The sequence below is a fragment of the Amblyomma mixtum genome, chromosome 3 (assembly GCF_055824585.1).
Source record: "Amblyomma mixtum isolate Tamu chromosome 3, ASM5582458v1, whole genome shotgun sequence".
Classification (NCBI taxonomy): domain Eukaryota; kingdom Metazoa; phylum Arthropoda; class Arachnida; order Ixodida; family Ixodidae; genus Amblyomma; species Amblyomma mixtum.
In genome coordinates, this window is record NC_143014.1 from 61,703,263 (window position 1) to 61,727,612 (window position 24,350).

Sequence of the window (24,350 nt, forward strand, 5' to 3'; positions counted from 1 at the left end):
ACCATAGTTTGCAAACGTTATTTTATTAGCAGTCTTAATGCGCTATTGATTCAAACAGCACCTTTACTGGGCTACTTAAGCGAATAAAACAAGGGCGTTAGATCCTTATAACCAGAGCTTAAATGCTTTTAAATTAACGTGCACAATGCACTAATCAACAAAGTTCAGCACGTCGTATTCTGCTAGCTGAAAATCGTTACGGCCCAATGGTAGCTGCTAGCTGCGGTACTACAGCGCTAAACGCAAGAGTATTAATTATGGAATAATTAATGAGGATTGAGATTTCGACATAATTAAAAAACGGATAGGTGTATATAGACTGCCAAAGTAATCATGACTGAATCAAGGCGTACAACATTCTTGTCTTTCTTTGATTCGACCGACAGCCCACTGTTAATATATTTGTAATGCGCAGTTTATTAAATCAATACTTTCCCTCTTGCGTAGTATTGTTCATTGCGCACTGTGGACTTTGTTTTTGTTTGCAAGGGAAGACTAGAATTCGATCCCAGCCGCGGCGGCTGAATTTCTTTGGAGGAGAAATTCTAGAGGCCCGTGTACTGTGCGATGTCAGTGCACGTTAAAGATCCCCAGGTGGTCGAAATTTCCGGAACCCTCCACTACGGCGTCTCTCATAGCCTTAGTCGCTTTGGGACGTTAAACCCCATAAACCAAACCAAATCAAGACTAGAATTATTTATAAATATAAAATAATGCGTTACAAGCTACATTACGCCCGTAGCTCAACAAATTCTCTTAAACGTTGCTTGAGAGGACCACTGCATGTCTCCGAAATACAGTGGACCATCGCTTCAACGAAAAAAAGCTAGTCCTTCAGTTGAACTGTTTTCGTTTCTGAGTATTCTACTACTGTTCTTTCCGCGTCGCAGGTTTTATCAGAATACTCCTCATAAAATGTTCTCTTTCCCGTTCGGTTCAATTCTACTCAACGACGGTCCACTGATTTCGATTAAATCTAGATTCGCTCAGATACTGTACTTTTCTGGTGCACAGCGTCGCACGTCCACTTGTAGTTCTGCACAAGGTCGTGGGTGAAGTACTGCACTCGTGGCAATCGCAAGACGTAGGGACTTCGCGGACATTTTGCGTTGATGGATGAAGATATGCAGTACTTGAACTCCTGGTAGCCTCTGCACAGGAAAAAATCAGCGCATTAATGTATATATGAACCAATGATCCTTCTATTTAGTAACAGGAAAAGAAAGGAAACCTACGTGCACGCTGTTTCAAGTGAAGCATTCTTGCTGGAATTTGTTATGTACGGAAGGACCAGCACGTCCAAGAAACCAAGGCATTCGCTTAGGGCGTCCATTACCTCGTTTCCGTCGCACTTATCTGAGGAAACGGGCAAAAATATAAGTACACTGTAGTACAATGGTTCAGAAGGGCTGTAGACGGCGTTGCCACTAAAATATTAGTGGCTAGCCAGATGCGGATGAGCAGCGGAAAGCTTTTTCATTAGGCGTGAACTCACCAACTTGGCCCGCCTGGCACGTCCAGTTGTACGCGTTGTACAGGTCACGCACGTAGTGCAAAACATGCGGCGTTTGAGGCAGGACCCTGTGACCACACTTCATGTTCAGCTTCGAACTGACGCATTCCTGATAAGTGGTGACGGCCCTATGAACAATAATAAAAAAAAGAATGCGCAGAAACAACGTTATCCTCACCAGCACTCAAACAATTCTACTTCCGCTGGTAGAGACATAACCAAAAACTTTTCCTCCTCTTCCGCAACTAAATCACTCACGCATCGCCTGCCGAGCAATATTAAACTGGAAATTCATCCGATAACAAGCTACAAATTCAGACTTTGAGCATTTCATCAGAGACTAGAATGTGCTTCCCAACGAGGCATTAAATTCCACTTTCCGATGTGCTGCTCACATACGCAACGCGAGACACTTTGTTGGCCAGACTGCAAAACATATGGCGTCAGACCTAATTTTCACGAAATGAATTTTTCGGCTTGTGTTGGTCTTCTTAATTGTTCGTTTAAATGGCTTTTTATAGCGCATCAAATTCTGCAACTAGTGATGTTTAATGTACGCACAGCCCCTTAGGTAAGATTAGCGACGCGCTGTAAATAAGTGTGAAGGGACGATGCTCCCCAAACAAAAGAACCTGGTACAAGTTAAAGCGGAACAAGCACGGCTGATTGCATAGCATGGAGCTGCACCTTTTGACACTTAGTCCAACGATTTTCTTATATTATTTTGAAGATACTGTTCTTACGTGCAGGCTGTTTCTGTCTTCCATGCGCTAACTTCTTCAGGATTCAGGCCGTGAACTGTCGCGTTGAGTTGTCTCGAGCAGTTCTCCAGGTGTCCCAGAACCAGTAACGGGTTGCACACGGCTATACGTCCACAAAGGGCGTGAAGAGACAGCAGGAACAAAAAAACATTAAGAGAAACAGTTTTACCGCACCCTAATAACGAATTACCTTTTGGAGTTGCGGGTTCACAAGTCCACTCGTACTTCCGGTACAGTTCGTCAGTGTAGTATCGTATGAGAAGTGATTCAGTGACCTCACTGTGATTCGCACACATCCGTATTTTTTCATTGACGCACTGCTGGTAGTGTTTCATGGAGCTGAAGTCAAACAAGAATACGTTTCAAATAAAACAAAGCTTCACTTCTGCAGCTAATGAAGAAATGATTAGGGTATAGAAATCGAACCTGCAGGCAACCTTGAGCATTTCTGGGTTCTGCCGCGCAGCCGCATTCGGCATAACCTTCACGTGCATGAATCCCATACACTCCATGAGAGCTTTCGTAGCGGATTTTTCAGAGCAGTGCGGTGGTTTCTTGATATGCACAACTGTCGACGCCAGGGACGGTGCCGCTGAGGACGTTGTCATCTTTCTCCCTGAGAGAATATTTGTGAGTCAAGCGCCTTGTTCGTTAACTGGTTTAAGGTTAAACGTGTACAAAAGAAACGCGAGATACTTACTGTGGCGGCACGTTGAGCTATATTTTGTGTACAGACCTCCAGTGAGATCGTCCATAGTGTCGTCGCTGTAGACATTTGTGTTTGGACACAGCTGGCGGACCGATTTTGCCACACATGCTTGGTAGTCAGCCACGGCGCTACAACAAAAGAATTGTTACTGCTGTCTCTCGAAACGACAAGCATTTATATATTTTTCATTAATGAGTGTGATTATTTAAATGACCGGTATGTAATAGGAACCTACTTGATTTTAAATAAATAGAACTAACTCGACTATGTGAAAATAATTTTAAACGGAGTTAGTGTGAACAGAAGAAGAAAAAGAAAGAGACAAGACACTTGGAAGACGACGAACACAAGCGCTATCCCCGTTTTAAATTTAACACGGACCAACAAGTTCAAACTGAAATTCTGAATTACCCTAAAAGGAGCGAATATATATATGGAAGCTTTACTTTCGTCAAGAAAGAAATGTACAGCGCCCGTCAAAAGTATACAGCCCAAAGGGTTTGATTCTAAGGAGTTTAGCGGGGCTCCCTAGCATATCTAGCAGTCGAAAGTTTGGCAGATTTGAGGACGCGATTTTATTCCTCATTCGAGAGGTTACGGTCGCTGAGGGTGCATAACGAGGCATGCAGCAGGCTTCAAAAGTAAACCCCTTGGGCCGTATACTTTTGACGTGGGGTGTGCCTGCCAGCAAGTTCAATTAACGATAACTGCGAGGTATTCGGAAAAGAAACAAGTCAGGAATAACTGTATCTTTTTACTTCGCCGCGTTAAATATGGTAAAAGCTCACATAAGCTAGAATTAAGCGAAACTAGCTGGCATTATCGCGGTCGTGGACACAAACATGCGCGTGAGAAACTTCCCCGAAAGTCGGCACCGAATCTTGTAGCCTCTGCACCGGTGGTTGGGGAGTGTAAGTTCGGTCGACTGTTTTACTCACACACAGGCCTGTTGCTGCTTCTCGTCATCGTCAGGATTATCCATATTCGGTACGACAAGCCAACTGACGATTCCCCTGCAGCGCCGCAGTTTTTCCATAACCACTTTCTCTTTGCATTCGCCAACTGTAAGAGCAAGATCAATTAGACAACCGGTCCCATTTGGCGTGACAGTGAGCGTACGCACCTGGCTCTGGGGTTTGGCGGCACACAGACGCGTGTTTCTCCATGACTTGGTTTAAGTACTGATTTACGACAGAGTTGTTGGCTATTTCCGAAGCATTTGGCGTACACGACTCCATTATGCCAGTGAAAACGCAAGTCTTGTAGTCCTGTAGGCCTCTGGTGAAAGGCATGCAAGAAGGAACATGTTAAGGAAATCATTGACCGTGGTTTCTGATCGCTCCATTATGTCGGAGAAGTATCAGTATCACACATAGCAAAAATTTAGTACCTAATAGAATTTGATATTTCAAGGAGTATAGACACCAAATTTTGGTTGCGTGTTTTCTTCTTGGGGGGTTGCGGTGATGACGCTTAAGGATTAGCATACATGTATCACTATGTTTTATTCGCCCACAGTCGGCAATGCAATTTATAAATGATTTTCTTCTTTCATGCTGTTTCGGTTTTTACAGCTGTGACGCCAAGGTTCAGCATGGGTCACGTGCGCTATCATTCCGGCTTTGGAGGCAGGCTGGCTTGAGCATTGTAGTAAATTAAAATGACGAATCGGCGATTATTTCAGAGTTTTTTATGTCTGACGTGACATAATCGCAATTCCGGAAAAAGTTAGGTGTCTGGCAACACTGCACAGCATTAACAAATATGGCCGTCCTATCCGGGTCCGCGGCCGCACTTTTGTTTGGTGCTTTGCTTAGATGTACAGGTTGTGGCGTGGAAGCACCGTGCTTCCGAGTTTCTCGAATACAATCAGATTACAGCAGCCAACCTCCTCTGGCTTCAGCGGATTGAAGAACCACGCTGATAACCACGCCGAAATCGTCACCCTGTGCAGCTCTGCGCGTAGTGACGTCAGGACAGCAGCGTGTGCACACCAGATCGCTCTCAAGATAAAGTGCCTCGTCAGAGAATCGGACGCGTTGGGAGGCCAGCGCATATGTATTATGGAAAGAGCAAATTCCTGCGTGCAGCGCTTATTCACTGCTACAGGCAAGTTGCTTAGCGGTTTTTGCCAACTAACTGCGCGCAGATAAACGTTCACTTTCGACTTTTCTCAACCGCTTGATTGGTGAGACGCTGGATTCCCGTGCAGCCGGTTGGGGTTGCCTTATTAGTGCAGCATGAAATGATGGCATGAGAAGCAGCGAACTTGTTGCGCTTGCTGTAAATCTGCAGTTTCGCATGCCACGCACTGACACCGAGAATTCCGAAACAACGTTTTGACGCCTTTTGTGGGAGCCGAGCCGCGTCGGCATTAAACTACACAGTATTCCATGGAACAAGTGGCCGGCCTTTTTGAGAAAAACAGGTCCCATGCATGACATAGTAAAATAAGGTAAACAACTGTTTACCGAGGGGAACGTATGCAAAAGTTAATTCGCGCTTGTACTTATTTACATGAACCAATCTGCTTCCCTGACCCGGAAGACGCGGGCTCGATCCCAGGTGGTCAAAAATTTTCGGAGCCCTCCACTACTGCATCCCTCATAGCCTCGGTCGCTTTTGGACATTAAATCCCATCAACAAACTAACCAGTCTGCTTCCGCAGACCGACTCGCCGTTTATGTCCACTGACCAACAGTTGCGTCTTGTGTGAGCCCTGTGAGCCCGAAAAAAGTGCCAGCATCAGAACATGATGCGTGGGCAGTACAACTTCGTTTTGCGGGTCCCAAACAAGAGCAGATTTGAAGGGACGTAAGCGGGAGGGAGAGGGTTGTGTGTGTGTGTGTGTGTGTGGGGGGGGGGGCTGCTGGTTGGAGGTTGAGAAAACGATTGATAAACCCTGGAGATTGTACCTATTGATGCAGTGTCTACGTATCTCCCCTCTAATCATCTCACACCATCTCTGACACACGGCCATGCTGAGCGAGAAACTGTTAGCATCATGGCTCACTCGTCGAGGGCAAGCATCAATTACAGAAACGAAAAAACAGCTGTAGGTACTAACGGAAACTAACTAACGACACCACGGCGAGCAGAGAACAGAGAGATGCCGTTTTACAGCGCACAAGTAACAGAAAACTGAAGCCCGTTATCATGCTGGACCTAAGTAGACAGTTCCTCGCGCAGGCCGCTAGGTGGCGAGCAATGGGCTGGAGTTGCCTGAACCTGGCCGTCAGAGCCATAGAAATTCAATCAAATTATCTGCCGATCACAGGGAAATACCATGTGACGGTCCGTGTATACTAACGTGTTACGCATTGTTACAAGGAAGAAAACACGCAAGCAAAAAGTTGGTGTCTATACCCCTATGCATGTAAGTACTGGGGCGGTATTTTGCAACGTTTCATTTCGTTTTTTGATTTAGCCCTCTAGCATTTTTAATTGCTCTCGGTGACGTAGGCTGTGGGGGACGAGGTCACACGTATGGCAGAAGCGCATCCATGATGCCAATTACATGCATAAAAGCGTTGCATGCCCATGCCGCATCGATTGGCGTCGATGCCGACGAATGACCGAGCAACGACGAGCTTTTTCGGCGCAGTCTTCCGTCGCCGGAAAGAAATTGCGCGTTGTTTTTCCGATGAATTGGCGCATCATGGTACAACCGGGACAAAACGTCTGTGGGCCACGTGTTCCTCGAACGAAGCCGATAGTTCTATTATTAGCCGGTGGCTGGAGACCACACACTTGTGGAGATCAAATAACAAAATTTCGACTTTCACCTCCACAAGTGTGATCTGCAGCCACCGGCTAATAGCAAAGCTGTCGTCTTTGTTTGAGGAACCCGTGGTCCACAGACTTTTGTCTCCGACTGTACATCTGACACGGCCGGACTGGGTGGGACGGCAGGAGGGTGGCTAGCAGCGGCACCGCGACCAAACCGGCCGTGCCTGCGATTGGTCGCTTGCTTTCTCACTTCCTGCTGCCTTCGTCACGATTGACGTCACAAAAAATGAAATGAAAACGAAATGAAACGTTACAAAGTACGGCCTCTGGAAGTACGAAACGCCCTTCGATCACGAGATAAAAAAAAATAAGAATCGTGATTACAGGCAGTTCTAGAAGAGCGGAGTGTATTAATCTGCTGTCGCCTGAAAATCAGCGTGAAGCGGTCGAGGAACACCGTTCTCTCGGCGACCCGCCCTATAGAGCGTATGCAGTGCAGTCGCTTCTCAAAAAAGGAAAATATAATCTGACTTACAGGCACGAATCCTGCATCGAAAAAGATAATGCGGCATTCGGTCTCACAATGAAGTCAATGAACCCCCTGCATTCCTTCATTTTCGTCGTCAGAGCTTCGGAGGTACAACCTGCAGGAAAACAATCAAAATGTGAGCTTGAATAATAAGCAAGAGCTAAACAAATAATGTTACGAGCATATTTTGAACACACAGCTTACTTTTCTCCGGCGCCTTCACGCACGCCCAGGAGTACTTGTTGTAGTATTCAATCATATATTTTAGAACATCTGAGTTCTGCGTGAAGACAATTCCTTCTCCACAGACGCCTTTGATTGACTGCATCATGCATGTTTCGTAACTTTTCAAGTGCCTGTGAATAAAAGGCGTGCACAATGTTGAGTATAGTCGGTGACAAAAAGATATCTATGTACGCTTTCGCACTGCACTTACCGGCAGGTTTCCGCAACCTCCGATGGAGAGTGAAAAACCGACACGTCTTTGGCCACAAGGACGTCAATGATGCCAGCACATTCGACCAAATTTTTTCCAATCTTGGCGTTGCAGGCTGAACCTAACATTAGTGAAAGAAATGAATGTCGCAACGAAGGAAATTGTGCTTTAGTTGAGTTCACTAACCTGACGTAATTCCCAACTTGCACGTCCACCTATAGTCTTCGTATACATTGATGAACTGCTTTAGCTCGTCTGATTCCAGAAGCTTATCATACTTCAAGCACGATGCCGGTATTTTTGAGTTGATGCATTGTTTGAAAAGGTTGTTGTTCCTAATCAAATCAAATACAGTGCATGAAATTAATACTGCGCACAGGGTCTACGTAAGGACGAACTTACTTGCAAGCCGTCTTGAGAAAAGCGATGAGGGTCTTATCTTTTGCAAATGGTCGAACTTTTACCTTGATGAAGCCAAGGCACTCACTTGCTTTTTGCCCCAGAGTTCTTACGTCACATTTAGGGGAGACCTCGAGGGAAGGTTTCGCTGAAGGGAGGCCATAGAAAAATAAGAGAAACCAATCAGCATGCTCAGCTAACCTATAGAGAAGCATTCAGCTGCCCTGCCTTGCTCAGCGCTGGCTGCTTAAAAATAGTGTTTACATTTATAAAGAAGGAAGTTATTCGCGGCAAGTAGGCCTCGACTAGCAAGTTCTCAACGATTGCCACCGAGCCGCCATTGCGCCGCTGGTTGCTTCAAATTCAAACTATTTATTTCTTCATGGGGGTACAGCGCTTATTATTATTACACTTATTATTATTACAGCGCTTATGAATTATTACAAACTCGCCCAGCTTTCCATCCTTCTTCTTTATTTCTGCCTTCAAAGGTACTGACTGACAGCGGAGGCGCAGAAAAAGCTGTCAGATACAGCTTGAAAAAGCCGCAGCCCCCTTTCGCTTGGCAGCGATTTGACAGCAAGGCTTCTAAAACAAAAGCAATCGCACAGCGTGTTAACATACTGAGTTCTCAATATGATTAAAGGCAAAGAAAGATGATGGAGTGTCATTAGCTAAACGCGCTCGGGCGGGCTGACGAGGGAGAGAGAATGACAACGCTACATCAACAAATCAGCCAGATCGCGTGCCCACTGCATGCGAAAAAAAAAAAAATAACTCTTGCAGGTGCGACGAAAGTTGTGCTTCTTGTCTCGAGCTTGCAGCACAGTCCTTTTTTTTTTCTTTCAAACAGAAAAGCTGTAAAATTCCGCCATTTCTCGCTGAATAACGCATAACCTCGACATGTTCAGAAAATGAACCTTACGGCCTTCACACGTCCAGTTGTACTCGCTGTAAAGACCAGCCGTGGCGTTGTCAAAGTTGAACGTTGCAAGCACAGAATCTTGAAAGCATACTGAACGAACTGCCTGCTCTGCGCACTCCTGGTACCGGTGGACACCTCTGCGCAGGAATAAATGAGATGAGTGCGTTCGAAAAGCTGCCCATCCTTTTTGAAGATTACTCGGCGCTTACTTGCACGCAGCGGAGAGCATTTCCTCCGAAGATTCGTCCACAAGTGGGATGACATCGGACGAGATTATCGGGGAACATTTTTCAATTGCTGAAGACATAACTTGAGCGGAGCAGTTTGTCCCTGAAATACGCAAGAAATATAAGCGCAACTGCGTTCGAAACTCAGTTCCTATCTTCTCACCATTCTCCAGGCATGTCCAGTTGTATTTGGTGAACATGTTCTTCGTCAGCCTGTTTAACATGCTTATGTCAAATTCAACGTCCGGGCAAAGGGAATTTCCATGGTATATGATACAGTCTTGATACTTTTTGTTGCCCCTGTAAAGCACACCGAATGATCACGTAATGAAGTGCAACAATAGCCGGGCAGCTCACTTCCCACAATTATATACACAGGTGCCTTAGGGTGATTATTACGCGAAGGAAAATTCTGGTTGACACGCAATTGCAGCAGCTGTGAGCAAACGGCGCTTGCCCTTAACTTCCAATGAGAGCTGCTGGTTATGACGAAGCTTTAACTATTCCAGTCGTTTAAGTATTTTCGATAACGCTGCTGCAAAAAGAAATGTTGCCGACAGAGACTGGAAGGAATCGTCAATTTTATGCTTGGTGAGGACCGACCAGTTAAATCAAACAAGGCGCGCTGAACGCATAGAGATTAAGAGGAAGTTAACAATAGCGCAGGACAGATACACACGCTGGAAATTTTGCGAAAGCAAAAATAATTATGTCAGGATAAAAAAAATTATTTGAAACGATATCCTGACAACCGTGCGTTTACTCACTGGCAAGCAAACTTCAGGGCCTTTTTGTCGGTGTAGTTGGCGGAGTAGGGAATGACGTAGGAGTGTAGTTGATCTTCGCAGCTTTCAATGACCTCACTAAGCTTCTCCACCGTGCATGAAACTTCTGAAAACAGAAATACGTTGCTTAGAACTGTTCTGGTGGACCTAAGTAGTCTTTCTTACTTTGAGGCTCGCACACCCAGAAATATTTGCTGAATAAACCATTCGTCGCATTTTCCAGCCACTCTCGAGTTACTGTTAGCTCAACGGGACAGATTTCAAACGATTTTCTCGCCATACAGTCTTGATACTTTGTGACATACCTGGAAGAGTAATATGTTTACTGTAGCTCTCGGAGCGAAAGGAGACGAGCAGACACGATGCGAGAGTAAAACACTTACACGCAAGCCACGTCCATAACGTCTTTGGATGCCGGAAGCCGAATGTTAGGGGCGACTTTTAGTTCCAGCAACTGTTGGCATTTGTTCGACACATCGATGAAGTTGGTGGAAGTGCAGTTTGTAACTGTTGCAAAGACAGCGTTGTTGAGTTAGCCGTGTGCACATGAGAAATGAGTAGGAGAGCAAAGACAAAAGAAGAACTCACGATCAGTTGAACAGGTCCAATTGTACTTGCTGAAATTTCCTCTGGTGATATCAGCTAACACATTGCCATCTTCCATGTCATCATGAGGACATATCTTTTTACCTTCGGTGACTATGCAGTCCTGATAACGTTTCAGCTCTTTGCAAGCCACTGGCAGCTTCAGGTCAAACACTGAGACTCGTGTGGCGGGCAGAACGGAATCTTCCAATATGTGGTTGCAAGTGGCTACTAGGGTCTTTGCATTTTCCGGGGTGCAGTTCATGGCTGGAAGAGCAGGAAATGATCCTTGTGTTTTTACTGCACGCATGGCTTAACAGCAATACGTAACGCTGCAGGGTGTAAAGACCCAGCTTACAAATCGGCGCTAATTACGTTTCATTTTAGATCAAAGTCAGTAATGTGGGAACATAGGCGTCGTGACTTGGCAGCCAACAAATTTTTGGAAATAAACGAGCCAGAAAATAACACATATATGCTGTGAGGTCTCGGGCGCTAGATTTATTTTGTAATCGAACAGCAAAATTAAACGTTGCGTCAAAAAACTATCTTTTCCAGAGCTCCTAATGCGAAGAACGCACTTTAAAGGTCCTAATGCTATCCAAACGGCCTCTGTCTTTTTTTAAATTCACACCGCTAACGCGAATCGTTACTTTTCTGCATGAATGTAGGAACGGTTGTGCTTACAGCTGGTAAGGTTACCTAACAGCATTTTCGTGAAGATTTCACTATAAAATAAGCTGCCCTATGAACCGCCGTTGGAGGGCCCTACAGTGGTGTCGGCTCATTGTAGTGCATTGATACGAGCGTATCTCTAAAAAATAAGCTTACATTACCTATTTTCATCATTTATAAACAAAGTTTAAACTGATGTAGCGCAACTATAACAACAATCAACAATCAGCACAGTTACATACACTGCTGAAGTGGATAGTCAGGTAGCTAGTCATCACTGAAACTCCTTATGAGCCCTTCATTGGACATGGGTAGGCAAATCAAAGAAATGAAAAAAATTTTCTACCCACATATATTTTTTTTTGTACCACGTAGGTCGACTCCTCGATTGTTAACCGTTACCGTCACTGTGCAGCAGCTCATAGCAAACCTTTCTATACCATGTGATCAACGCCTCACCTTTCACCGAACACGTCCAGCCGTATCTCGTTTCCACTTCTTTGGTAACATTAGACAGTGATATTCTGCCTAGGCGCAAGTCAGTGGGGCATTTCGCAGTCAGTGTTGAATTGATGCATTGCACGTATTCTCGCAGGCCCCTGAGAGAAAATTCACTCAGTTATCTCCATGAAATGCCGCGTAATTACGCCACGAAAAAAGATGTTCTAAATCTGGGCCAGGAAAACCATTCATAACGGCTTCTTCCACGGCGAGAGAAGAAACTTACTCGCAGGAACTTCGAAGCTGCAAGCGGTCTTGGACGTTGATGTTCTGCAGTATTTTCGTGCTGATGATACCGGAACAAACGTCGACAGCCGCTTTGGACTCCTCGTTACTGCAGATCTTTTCTGTGAGGAAAGGCGGTTGCGGGAGGCGGAAATTAGGGCTTGTACAACCACGAAGTGCGCTGTGCTCGTGCGCGAGTTACCTTGTTCAGCACAAGTCCAGCTGTACTGAGTGAACAGCCCGCGAGTCAGGTTCGCCGCTGAGGCTTCGTCTCTGAAGTCTGTGTGTGGGCACACGCCTGGTCCCAGCTCCATGATGCATGCTCGGAACTTCTTGTGGCCACTGATACGTACGAGAACAATATCCAAAGTCAGGAACAGTTCAAACACCCCTTCGCAATGCTCAGCATGGCCACTAAGAAAAAAAAATACGTGACCTAATCGGAGAAATACTAAGTGAAACTGCTTTTGTTACCGGAAATCGCTTTCACAAGCGGGCGCGGTACTAGTAAACCAATAGTGCCTGAAGAAGAAAACCAACTTTCAAGAGGGCTCTATCATAACTTCTGTTGGCGCGGTGAGCCTTTTCCAACGCTCGTGATGGGTTGGCTTGGTCACTAGCGTTATATTCCCACTGGTCTACGCTAGTCAAATACCAGTGAACTCGTTTTCAACCGCACGGTCTGAAATTCATTTACTGCGCTTATGAAGATAAGTTAGCCAGGACTCAAGAAAAAAGTAATGCCCTCCGTCAGTGTCGACGACGAAAGTTGTTTGAAAGGGCTCCATCGTTGCGTAGCGTTTATTTGCTGAACTGAAGAGTGACTATATTTTACTCGTCATTTCGATAATTACCGCTGATCTTTCTTTAGGTCCCGTCTAAATCAAGCGGATATTCTTATTTTCCCACTGTGATCTAGTCAAATACCAGTGAACTCGTTTTCAACCGCACGGTCTGAAATTCATTTACTGCGCTTATGAAGATAAGTTAGCCAGGACTCAAGAAAAAAGTAATGCCCTCCGTCAGTGTCGACGACGAAAGTTGTTTGAAATAATGCTTTCGGACAAAACTAGCCAGGAAAACCATACGCGTAGCCACTTGCACTTTTCAGTGGCAATATCGGGCTCATTCATCGTGCTGGTGTGCCCGGATCTCTGTAGCGTTTACTGCACTTCCCTCTCTCCTCCCCCTCCTTTCCCTTCCCCAGTAGCTCGAACGGCTGTTTATTTCACGGTTCACACAGCGTTGACACAATTCTATTCAGGACGCACATGCTTTCATGACAACATACCCGTCGAACTTCCACATGTACTCACTAGCGAGAAAAACAAACCTGGGGCCCTATTTCTTTCAGACCGCCGCAAAATAAACCGAATTTTGTTCCTATGTTCAACCTTCTACCACCAGACGTACACGACACACTAAGGAACACACACTGCAGCCTATCTTTGCACGAACAAATTCATTTAAGTATAGCTTCTTCCCCCGAACCATCTCCGATTGGAATATGCTCCCAGAATCCCTTTTTCAAAATAGCAATTTTAGCAACGCATTGGAAGAACATTTCCTTGGTTAAGTTGTCTCATTTTGTATTTTCTAATGACCCTCCCTTTCCTCCGATAATCTTCCCTTTGTTATCGCCGAATGATGCTGTGTGTTGTTTTTTCGTTTCTTTTGTGTGTTGTTATGTTGTTTGCCCCTCCTGCTTGGGCCACATAGGCCTGCAGTATTTTGAAATAAATAAATAATCAGCTGTCCATTTTCCATTGTCTGTTTCACATCCGTCTGGTCCTCTGCCACTGGTCACTCAGATATGCCCGCGGCTTTCAAGCGTCTGTGGAGAGCGACCCGGCCATTGGGTAGAAGGCAACCGGGCCTCACCGCTCGCTGCACATCACAGCCAATGGCAGCCAGTCGCCTTCCGTTGACAGAGCGCTGCGATGCACCTCACCAGTGGCTGCATATCGCAGTCAGTGCCAGCCATAGGTGAGGTCCGGTCGCCAACCAACCCAATGGCTGAGTCGCTTCCCACATGCGCTTGAAAGACGCGTCTGAGTGACCAATGACAGAGGACCAGATGGACGCGAAATGGCGGTTTTAAAATGAACAGCTTATAGAACACAGCCCCTGCGCTTCATAAGTTCGGCTTCATAAACCGAGCAGGGGCTCGGCTGCTCCAGAACCAGTTGAGCCCAGAAGGCGCAAAGGCTGTAAGATTATGCTACTGAAAAGTGCGGGCGTAGTTGCGTGGGGTTGGCAAGAATGGGAAAGAATGGCACTGCGTCAACTTGCTTGAATATAGAATCCATGTAAATACGAGGCTGCGGTCAGAAGGTGCATTCGATAAACGTGCCAAGTGAGCAGACTGAGATGGCTATGCCGCCTCAAGAGGTGAATTTCGCGAGGGGAGACGAGAACAAGAGCTATGCGTGCAAGAGTTGATGCTCGACGTGCAAACGGTCAAGCGTTGCATTGTAGTGATACCCTACGAAATGCAATGCGCTAGAGTCGTTTTCGTGTAAGTGCTGCTGTCCCTAAGGTTCGTTTTGCAGATGCGTCCAGCATGGCCCAACGAAGGAGACAGCATGCTGTACAGCATCCGGAAAAGGCGGACACCCATGCTTCGACGAGTATACAATGGTTTGCCAGGTCACACAGCGAAACCGCTCCGAGCTAAGAGGCAGTGGTTTCGCTGTCCGACGGCTCTTGCTACTCAAAACTGATTCATTCGTGTGGCAGGCTCCGTGTCTGCCAGGCTCGAGCTCGACTGGGGCCATCACCTAGCCGTATGGCTCTGCTCGGGTCGTGTAGGACCGGGACTCGCAGGCGGTACCACCCGCATACGAGGCGGATGCTCCTTCGCAGGGCGACTGCTGCGTTTACCAATCGTGCCTACTGTATGCGCCGTAGAAGCCGGCCTGAGGTCAGGGCGGAATGAATAAATGACCCGTGGAGGGAGCGATTTGGTCGAAAAATCCGGGTGGCTTCTAAGAGCCTTGGTTGGTTCTCTGTATTTTGTATAAAGCAACACTTCTCACTTCGCAAAGCATTACTGGAGTGCCAGAAGCATGGTAGGAGCTGCACCTCACAGCTCGGCGACTGTTCCTCTCACAGACAGAGTGGTCCTGGATTTTTTGAAATGCTCTGTAGCCTGAATGTATAGTCCTGCAGCACGATACGACCGAAAACATCATCCGGGAGATGCTTTTCGAGACTTTTTCTCGCCTTAAGTTGACTCTCTCGCACAGCGCGAACAGGCGCCTTCGTGCGTGTCAGTTTAAATCTGCTGTTATCTTGCTTCTTTTGATGATGACTGAATTGAAATTTGAAGGTGCTCGTTCTTCAGACGTTAGCGAATAATATGCTGCGCTAAAATTTGTGTTAAAAACGGCAAGCTAGTCATTGGTGGCGTACTACCTCCGTTAGAGTCCACCATGGTTTACCTCCTGTCATCGACGAGCTGAAGCACAGCTGTACAATGCAGCTGCAATAGCTAATTATTGTCGGAAACCAAAACAAACCTGTCTAGTTGCGTTATATTGCCCTAATCAAAAAACTAGTGAGGTATAGGACGAAATAACAGAAAAAGTTTCGTACTTGCATGCCTCTCTTATCTTCTCAGAGTCCTTTGTCATTTCGACATTGGGAATCACGAGGTCGGTTATGGCTTTTGAACACTGGGCCAATACAGTCTCAAAAACAGAGGTGTTGCAGGCTTTAGCTGTAAAGGATTAATCGACATTCATGAGAGGCTACGCCAGAAGCGAAGCCAAAGCGTATTTAAATTCGATGAAACGGTCTACTTACGAGAAAAGGTGCATATCCACTCGTATTTTGTGTACATCCCGGACGTTAATTCATTCAGGTTTGATACGTCAGGAGAGTCCACATCAGGACACAATGCTTTGCTTCCTTGTAGTATGCATATCTGATATTCCCGTACATGCCTGCAGAAGAACGGGAGGAAGCATAACACATACCTGAGATCGGCAACAGATAGACATACATATATAGCTTCCACTTGGTAGAACTGGCTGTAACGTCACACAAGAAATGTTTGTAGATGAAGCAACTTGAGCAGCGAGCTTACTTGCACAAGATCTCCGCCACTTGTACACTCGACACTCTGTCCAGGTAAGGAATAACATCAGATTCAAGAGTCTGGGTGCACTGGTGATTATTCTTTTCTAAATTTGCGTTGGTGCAGTTGTCAGCTGGAAGGCAGAGGGTGGGTTAAATAAATCTAATGCAGAAGAGCAACACGAACAATGAACTTTTGTTATATCGCTTACATCCAGTTATGCACGTCCAGTTGTACATTTCCACGGCTCTAGCCGCCTCGTGAAGCAGCTTAACGGAGTTGAGCGAGCTGTTAGGGCAAAAGCCTTTGTGAACTTCAACAATGCAATCTTCGTACATGTGCAGACCTCTGCAAGGAAGGGGAAAATGCGTGGAACGAAGGCGGTTTGATCGGGTGCCATCATTAGTGACCGTGCGACCAGTCGCGACTAACTCGACTCACTTGCAAGCTTTGTCCAGCATGTCGTCAGCGGATCTGTTCAGAGCGTAAGGCTTCACCGAAGTATCCAGTACCGACTCGCATTTACTCAAGGCAAACTTGAGAGTCTGGTTTGTACAGCCTGAAATATTAAAGAACCATAACTAAGCTTTATTATAGATGGCTTTGCTATCACTCCTGTGATGAGGCGCGTGACCAACAGCATCGTCATAGATATTTGGTGCCCCTTAAAATGCGATAAACGGCTGGCAAAAAAAAAACAAACAAAAAATAACTGTGAGGGCGATGTTAAGTCGATCACTGTCAGAGTGGAAAATCGCTCGTCTTCGATCAGAGCAAACTAAAAAGCGCGAACGAAGCTGCCTATTCCTGATGCGAGCTTCGAGGATCGAATAGGGCTGTTTTTTTTTTAAATTGCAGCATGAAAGCAGGCGCCAGAAAACAACCCTGGAAACAGCCAGATTGTCGCTGAATGCAGGCTAGAATTTAACGCTCCGCTCACCTTCGTAGTTGCAAGTCCAGTTGTATGCACTAAACACATCATGCGTAATCTCTGATATGTTGCTGTGCGAGTATATGCCTTCTACGGGACACGCAGCATTCATTTCATTGACACATGCTTGATAGGCGTGGACGCCCCTGAAAGTATTAAAAGCAAAGTTGATTTTGCAGCCGCATTTCGAAGTGAAAGCCCTCAGCACCAGCTCAGCGGACAGCGCAGGCTGCCGGGGAAACTCTTTCAATACAAAGCAGCAATACGCTTTTAGTGAGCTTGTGGACTACACTGGTGTCCTATATTTCAAAGTCAAGGCCCAAATAAAAAGCCGAATTGTCACGCTTTGAATCTTGTGCTGAAGAAGCCTTAAATGCTGACTCTGGTCATATTTAAAAAAAGACCGGGGAATTAGGAATGTCTCGGCCAATTGTCAATGCCTCATTAAAAAACTCATTAAAAAAAGCGGGATTTGCCGCCTAATCATACAGACGGTTAGTACGACGGCGGTCAGTTAGCATTAAAGTTTATTTCCCAAGCTGCAGGCCACCGTCGCCTTTTCACTGATGCCCAAACAGACCGCGGGCGTTTGCTTTTATTTTCTCAATGTTGTTTCGTATATGAAAAGTGGACCACATTGCATATTTATCGAACTCTATACGCTGAGCAGCTCAATGTTTTTTTTTCTTTTCCCGTTCGCATATACGCCTCGTTGCTTTGCTCGTTGCTATCGCAACAAAATGTAGCCACCGTGCTGCTCTCAGCACACGAAAGCCATAATATATTATTACTATCGTGTGAGCTAGCAGCAACAGCGTCATGTTCTTATGGATGGTTGGCTATCAGGTTTCGTCACGACAGAGCGGCGGCAAGTTCGTTGACACAGTTAAGCTCAGTACGCGGGTATGCGAGGAGGACACAGCAGAAGCGAGGGCAAAGCACTTCCGCCGTTGCACCTCTGCAGCAACGCCAGCATCGGACGGGGCACATGCAATGCTCTCTTCACTGGTTGTGCAGTGGGTCATTCTTTGAGCGGGACAATGGGCCACGAGTCCACCACTAACTGCGCTACGCTGCGAGTCTTTTTGACTAAAGACGCACGAGATAGGAACTCCCGGACAGCGGCGATAGCCAAGGGTCATTTGACAACAACGAGGGGCTCATTGCCGAACGCTCACGGCCATGATAGCCCAGATAAAAATGCAGGCTCTTTGTCTTTCGAGAAGTGTCAAGGCTGAACGAGCGAAAAAAAGAAGCCGCGGAGAGCTAGACGAAGTATTTCGCGGTTGAGCTTCAGCTAACTGCTTAGTCTGGTACTGCTTAGTAAATGCTTAGTCTGGGCAGAATTGCAGGGTGAAATTCATTGTAAAGACGATAAAGTAAAGCGACTACGTACTTGCATGCTTGGCGCAACTTGTATAGTTCGAGCGGTTCTTTAATGTTCGGCGAAACCACCGTGGTTATGATCGTCGAACAGTTCTCCAGATATTCTTCCCGACAAACTTTTCCTGAAATAAATGACCGCTTTGAGTACTCTGAAAAGGGGGTTCTCGGAGCAATTAGCCCTCACCTTGCGTCTCGCACGTCCAAGAGTAGGCCGAAAATGAACCATTGGTTATGGCTTCTAGCAGCTTCGCGTCGTTCATGCCATCTTCGCAGTCCTTAAAACCTTGGTGCAGCACGCAAGACTGATAATCACGATGACCCTTGCACGCTGTTTTCAACTGGCTCCATGTTGCTCCTTTCTTTGCATAAGGCAAGACGAAATTGGCCAGAAAAGTTGAGCAGTTCGTAATCTGTGCCGAAATGAACTCTTCCATGCAAGTGACCGCTGAAGAAAAGAATAGAAAACGCTTATTACTTGCAAACAGTGTTGACGTGTAAATGTTAAGTAATTTAAAAACGCACCTTTTATTTCGCATGTCCAGTTGTACATGGAAAACTTGTTTTGAGTAAGCTGGTTCAAAGCGGTTACTGCCGTTGTGTTATTGTCGCCACAGAGCGCCGAGAGAGTGTTTACTAGGCAATCTTGGTATTTTCTTGTGTGCCTGGATATAACAAAGAAAAGAAAAACTATATGTATGATAGGAACAGCTCCGTCTTTTCCGAGTTTCACCTGAATCTGGTCTCATTCTTTAGAGAGTTCAATTGCATCTGCCAGTTTTACTTGTCGGGCGAGCGAACAGCGGTTCAGTCAGAGATATTGGCCGATAGCTTACCGCAAAACGCCCCTCTTAAGTACTTAATTCTTTCTCAGGCGTACACGTTGGGCTTTACATGAGCAGGCAAATGAGCTGTTGTAAATCTGGCAAGCCTGCTACCTTTCTGTCATGGGCAACACTCTTCCCTTCTTGAGTAAAGCCCCCGATAACAGTAAGTAAAGCCTAAAATACGCCCCCCTCTAGTAACGACGTCCCATGGGCCTTGACGCTCAGCAATGAGCACATATACCCGCGAAACGAATATTCTTCATGAACATGCATGGGTGTTTAGATTACCAATGATATCTTAGTCTATAACTGTAATTTCATTGTATATAACCATTGCACAGCCCTTCATAACAGACGTATTTTGAATGGAATATACACATGGCTTGTACCCTCAGCTTCTTCGAGTCGGCGCATCTAACAGCCATGCTAGTATAACGAACACCGCTGATTTGACTAAGCAGTAATGCTGCTGAATTGTGCAGCACCAGAAAGCAACGACGTTCCCAAGAACCAAATTGAAGGACGCCTGCAGCTTCATTGAGAGTATTGTGGTGCGCGGCGATCTCCTGGCGAGATCAAAGTCAAATATTTCAGTGACAGTAAGCTTCAAGGCTACGAATGCAATATAGCGCTGCAGGATTTCTCGGCCATTAGTGCCTCTTTTTTCCGGAATTACACGCCCACCTCTCCGATCCAGTAACTACCATGGCAGCTAAACGCGTACTCGCTATTAAATTTACATCACATCAATGTGATGCAATACGAATATCTCAAATATTTAATTAAACTAAATTAGATCAAGCACAAAGGACGTCGGGGCAAGGAAATATTCTTTCTGGATCTGTAAGTATGAATAATGGTTTCAAGACCTCTGAAAACTGTTTTGGCAAACTACTTACGTGCACGCAGTCCTGAGTTGCGCGGAGTCCGAAACATTTTGAATGTTTGGAACGACGTAGGCATCAACGATTTTATGGCATTGCTGAAACTGCTGTTGCAACTCTGCATCTGTGCACTCTGGACCTGCAATGAAAAAACGAGCATTAGACCTTCCAGGCATCCAGTAAGTATCGCCCCATCCGATGAGTCAGAGTAAATCTCCCAACATTCACCGATTTTTTTTTTCTCAGTCATGCGCGAGCTCCTTACGTTTTCTGTAAAAATGAGCCGGGGTTGGCTATGAGAAGAACTGCTAACGCGGATCAGGAAGATAAGAAAGTAGCCAAAATAGAGGTTTGATAAATTTGTTCCTTTGTTGATGATGAACTGAGTAGCTTTGGACTTTTAATCACCTATTCCTGTGTTGGCCTGCCCAGTCGTCACATCTCATCCTTGTACCATCCGCGACACAATTTTATGGGCAGCCTTCTATGTCACTTCTTATACTGTGCTTCGGGAGCGGGGCCGAAATCCGTGAAGAGCACCTTGGGACAACGTGGGCCATGCATTCAGGGAAAACTTGCACACAGGTGGGCAAGTTGTCGACACTCCTCATGATCAGTGAGAGAAGTATAGAACAGTACTAGTTGGTAATGTGCTTTAGAAAGACTAAAATTATTTTAAAGGTACGTTTCACAGGAATATCTGAACGCCCTGCTACATGAAAATCAAAAGTGATGAAAGGAAACAAACAACAGAGAGCAAAGTACTTCACGCCTATCACGTAGATTACGCTTAACAAGCAAAATAGTATGCGATGAGTGCGGTGCTGTTTTCTTCAAACGGAAAATATATCATGCTCATGTATTTCCGACGTGCAAGCTAACACTGTAAGGGTCAACAAAGGGAAGAACACGCTTAATAGGAGGGTGCTTTAAAGTTCTCGAACAGTTCTCGAATAATTGGCACGAACTTCGAATAAGGCATGCCGCACAGCATATTGCTGCGACCGGTCAGCATGAGATTGAGGGTTCAGCACTGCGACGCTGTCCATTCGTTTGGCGGCGCGCATAATGTTCACACATGGCCTCCAAAATTAGGCGAAGTGGCAGTGCTCAGACAGGCTTAGCAAACAGCGCCTTGATGCCCGATATCGGAGGCCATGGTCTAAACACACTCTCTCTCTCTCCTATGTAGCTCTGTCTCCTTTGTTCGCTTTTATTCGCTGTCATCATCGAGAACAAATCGTAATTTTTCTGTACATATAAGATGACGGACGTACTGACTTAAAGTTGCTTACTCTCTGGTGTAGATCAGCGCTGCGGCTTTTGACAGCTATAGCTATACCTCTATAAGCTGTAGTTCCGTACCACTACGCCACTGCGAGCGCTTCGCTGTTTCGCACGATTATTCGCTTCCTATGAATATTCGCACAAGTGGCGAATATTCGTGAAATTATTAGATTGGTATTCGATTCGGCTATTTCGTTAATCGACTCGTATTTGATTCGGTTTTCAGCTACGATATCTGTATTCTACCCAGTAGCAGTGCTGCACTATTCGTATTCTATTCGGTTTTGAAAAAGTGCTATTCGCATACACCTAGCATTACTAACGAACGATAATGGAACATTAAAGACTGCTGACGTTTCCGCTACTACACGGGAGTGTGGTATGCATGCAATCAGCGGGCAACTGCAATATTTCTATTATTTCTGTTCATGCCATGGTCTCAACATGCGATGGTTCGAGATAAACGCACAACATCAGGTTTGTTTCCTTTGAACTACTGTACCGCATTGCTGTCATAACTAACGCGGTGGCCCCTCAGTATCTGCATGTTCGACAAGAATTCAGGAGCTCAGGCGAGATTTGATGGTAGAATTTTGATGTGCATCCAAACTGCACCTTTCACCGATGTACTCATCACACCACGCGCAAGCGATAACATATGCCGCAGCAAAAAAAGAAAAGCCATTTGCCAGTTCATTCTCAACGCTGACAGAGGCGTCCTTGAAAAGCACTTTTCCTCCGCGAAATTCTGTGCACCGGCCCAACTGAGCTCAAAACAATTGATTTGATCCAATGAAACAAACTGAACTGAACTGAATAAAGGAAACACCGCCGCCAAAATACATCACATAACGCTTCACGCCATGAAAAGCATAGCTGACACAGATTTCGACTAGCCAAGCAGACGATACACTGGAATTTTCTATTTTTTTTTTCCACTGCGGATGCACATGACGTCACAAAAGTGACACTATTCGAGGCTGCTGATTTGGCTTTTCAAGGATCTTTACAGGTAAAAATTTGTTTTTACGGTATTGTTCCTAATCCCCTAGCCTATTTAACAACTAAAAAATACTCGGTTGCCCCAGGCGACCTCCAACAATACTGCGCCAGTTGTATTTTTTGCAAATGTGCCTCTCGTTCTTCAAACGTGTTTGAGTACGAGAAACACCCTCCATAATTAAGCTTCCGTCTGCCTAGCTTCTAAGCGTGAACAGAACTCCCGCGTCGGAGCTGTGACGTCGATTTCCTTAAAGTTTAACGTCCCGGCCTCAGCTTGAGAGATGACCAGTGTTTGTTCGAGGCGTGCCTCCACCCCTTCCCCCCTTTTTCTGCAGAAACGCGTGAACAGGCCCTATTACCTGTAGCATTAGAGCATTATCTGAGGAGAAAAGGTGGTAGGGTTTCAACATTGTTAAGCCGAGTAGAAGTTAAAGCGTACGTTTAGCCTGGTTTGCTCATGGTTTTGCTTTGCTGGTCGTCGGCACGTCTGGCGACGATATAGTAGACTCAGGTTAAGCTCTGATTCAGGTTAAGCGGAACTGTTCTGCTCGCGCCGCAGATGAAAGTTAATGAAGACGATGACGTGCAATTCACAGCGCAAGAGTGCTGCTGTTTAACACGAGGTGCGACCGGTTGCGGTGATAGCATAGTGCTTTCGTGCAGTGGCCAGCGAAGCTGACCTGTTCGTGCCGCCGCGGTTTCGAAACCCAATCACGGTAATATTTATTTTATTATTGCACCCTCAAGGCCAGGGACGCCACAAGATTCTTGATTGGCTTTGACCCGAACTAAAATATTCATGGTGAAAGACAGCGCAAATTAGACGGGGCACACAAGAGAACGAAGACACCACACAGCGCGTGTGACGTCTTCCTTCTGTGTCCCGTCTAGTTTGAGCTGTTTTTGCCATGAATATTAACCTGCTGCTTTGCTATTTGAAGTGATAAGTTCTGAAGGTTAGAAAATGAGTGAGGCCCAGCGTAGAAACATCTGCTCCGCATTATTCGGCTGTTTTCTTCCTTCGCCCTCCTTGTTTAAGAATGCACCACGAACAGAAGTGACAATGAATAGCACAAGACGAAAATACTGATCCACTGTGCATGCAGCCGACTCCATGCCATTAATGCCGACAGCGCTGCCACTTCATAAGATCTTTCGCGCTGTGAGCCCTCGGGAAGATCTTTCGCGCTGTGAGACCTAATGTCTTTCACTCAAGCTGCCTTTGGCGGTTGCACAAACGCAGTGCACTTTCTTTCGAAGACTCCCTTTGCGCGACCAGCAGCCCCATAAATCATATCGCGCAGTGTCATGTCTTACTGCTTAACATTACTGTTTACAAAGTGATAGTTCAACGAACTGCCAGTTTACTCTTACTAATGGTTCCCCTTTAGGCTGGACTAGCACTGCATCCAGCGAAACGAGGCCAGATGCGGTAAAACTCTATTCAAACGTCGGCTGTTCTAAGACATTCATGAGCTGGCGTAACAAACGCGGGGCATGCGTATAAAATACTCAGCTCAACTTACTTCGGACCGCACATGTCCAGTTGTACATGCCGTAGACTCCGTCAGTGAAAATTTCCAGAAGTCTGTCATTTCTTTTGTATTCCTCCGGGCACGTTGCTAGCAGCTTTGTCGAAACGCAGTCTTGATATTCATGCACAGCCCTGGAAAAAAGTTCAAGGTTACTTAAAACGAGACCATACTTATATCGCATATAGCATTTACTACAAAGCTCCAGGCTTTGGCCGGCGCTGCAGTTCTCAGAACATCTTCAAACATGGTTCCAAATAACCACTTCAACCTTAAGCTGCATGCAGCTGAAAACTGTTCGCCAACGACATGCAGCAGCGGTGAAAGGCAGACAAAGAAAAAAAAAGAGCAAAGAAGTCATGAAAACTGCATTTTAATTACGCACGCCACCACCATAAGGGCTGTCAATAAGCAGTTTGCAATT

The 24,350-nt window shown here is 45.8% G+C and overlaps 1 protein-coding gene across 1 annotated transcript in view; it reads right to left on the reverse strand.

Moving 5' to 3' along the window:
• LOC149350381 (uncharacterized) overlaps nucleotides 1-24,350 on the reverse strand; it is a 71,552-nt gene that overhangs the window by 43,253 nt on the left and 3,949 nt on the right. Inside the window, exons 12-46 of the mRNA XM_089579401.1 lie at nucleotides 23,921-24,060; nucleotides 20,121-20,244; nucleotides 18,920-19,059; nucleotides 18,582-18,842; nucleotides 18,408-18,519; nucleotides 17,021-17,157; nucleotides 16,522-16,639; nucleotides 16,292-16,428; nucleotides 16,090-16,213; nucleotides 15,807-15,946; nucleotides 15,597-15,720; nucleotides 12,202-12,341; nucleotides 12,001-12,121; nucleotides 11,733-11,872; nucleotides 10,602-10,865; nucleotides 10,397-10,520; nucleotides 10,179-10,318; nucleotides 9,996-10,119; nucleotides 9,392-9,528; nucleotides 9,211-9,331; nucleotides 9,002-9,138; nucleotides 8,080-8,224; nucleotides 7,864-8,012; nucleotides 7,678-7,798; nucleotides 7,446-7,597; nucleotides 7,248-7,356; nucleotides 4,107-4,261; nucleotides 3,922-4,045; nucleotides 2,975-3,111; nucleotides 2,701-2,890; nucleotides 2,465-2,613; nucleotides 2,257-2,377; nucleotides 1,496-1,641; nucleotides 1,236-1,356; nucleotides 1,000-1,151 (exon numbers count right to left, since the gene is read on the reverse strand). Of these exons, the coding sequence (XP_089435527.1) occupies nucleotides 1,000-1,151; nucleotides 1,236-1,356; nucleotides 1,496-1,641; nucleotides 2,257-2,377; nucleotides 2,465-2,613; nucleotides 2,701-2,890; nucleotides 2,975-3,111; nucleotides 3,922-4,045; nucleotides 4,107-4,261; nucleotides 7,248-7,356; nucleotides 7,446-7,597; nucleotides 7,678-7,798; nucleotides 7,864-8,012; nucleotides 8,080-8,224; nucleotides 9,002-9,138; nucleotides 9,211-9,331; nucleotides 9,392-9,528; nucleotides 9,996-10,119; nucleotides 10,179-10,318; nucleotides 10,397-10,520; nucleotides 10,602-10,865; nucleotides 11,733-11,872; nucleotides 12,001-12,121; nucleotides 12,202-12,341; nucleotides 15,597-15,720; nucleotides 15,807-15,946; nucleotides 16,090-16,213; nucleotides 16,292-16,428; nucleotides 16,522-16,639; nucleotides 17,021-17,157; nucleotides 18,408-18,519; nucleotides 18,582-18,842; nucleotides 18,920-19,059; nucleotides 20,121-20,244; nucleotides 23,921-24,060 (4,976 nt within the window). The remainder of the gene's footprint in view (nucleotides 1-999; nucleotides 1,152-1,235; nucleotides 1,357-1,495; nucleotides 1,642-2,256; nucleotides 2,378-2,464; nucleotides 2,614-2,700; nucleotides 2,891-2,974; nucleotides 3,112-3,921; nucleotides 4,046-4,106; nucleotides 4,262-7,247; nucleotides 7,357-7,445; nucleotides 7,598-7,677; nucleotides 7,799-7,863; nucleotides 8,013-8,079; nucleotides 8,225-9,001; nucleotides 9,139-9,210; nucleotides 9,332-9,391; nucleotides 9,529-9,995; nucleotides 10,120-10,178; nucleotides 10,319-10,396; nucleotides 10,521-10,601; nucleotides 10,866-11,732; nucleotides 11,873-12,000; nucleotides 12,122-12,201; nucleotides 12,342-15,596; nucleotides 15,721-15,806; nucleotides 15,947-16,089; nucleotides 16,214-16,291; nucleotides 16,429-16,521; nucleotides 16,640-17,020; nucleotides 17,158-18,407; nucleotides 18,520-18,581; nucleotides 18,843-18,919; nucleotides 19,060-20,120; nucleotides 20,245-23,920; nucleotides 24,061-24,350) is intronic.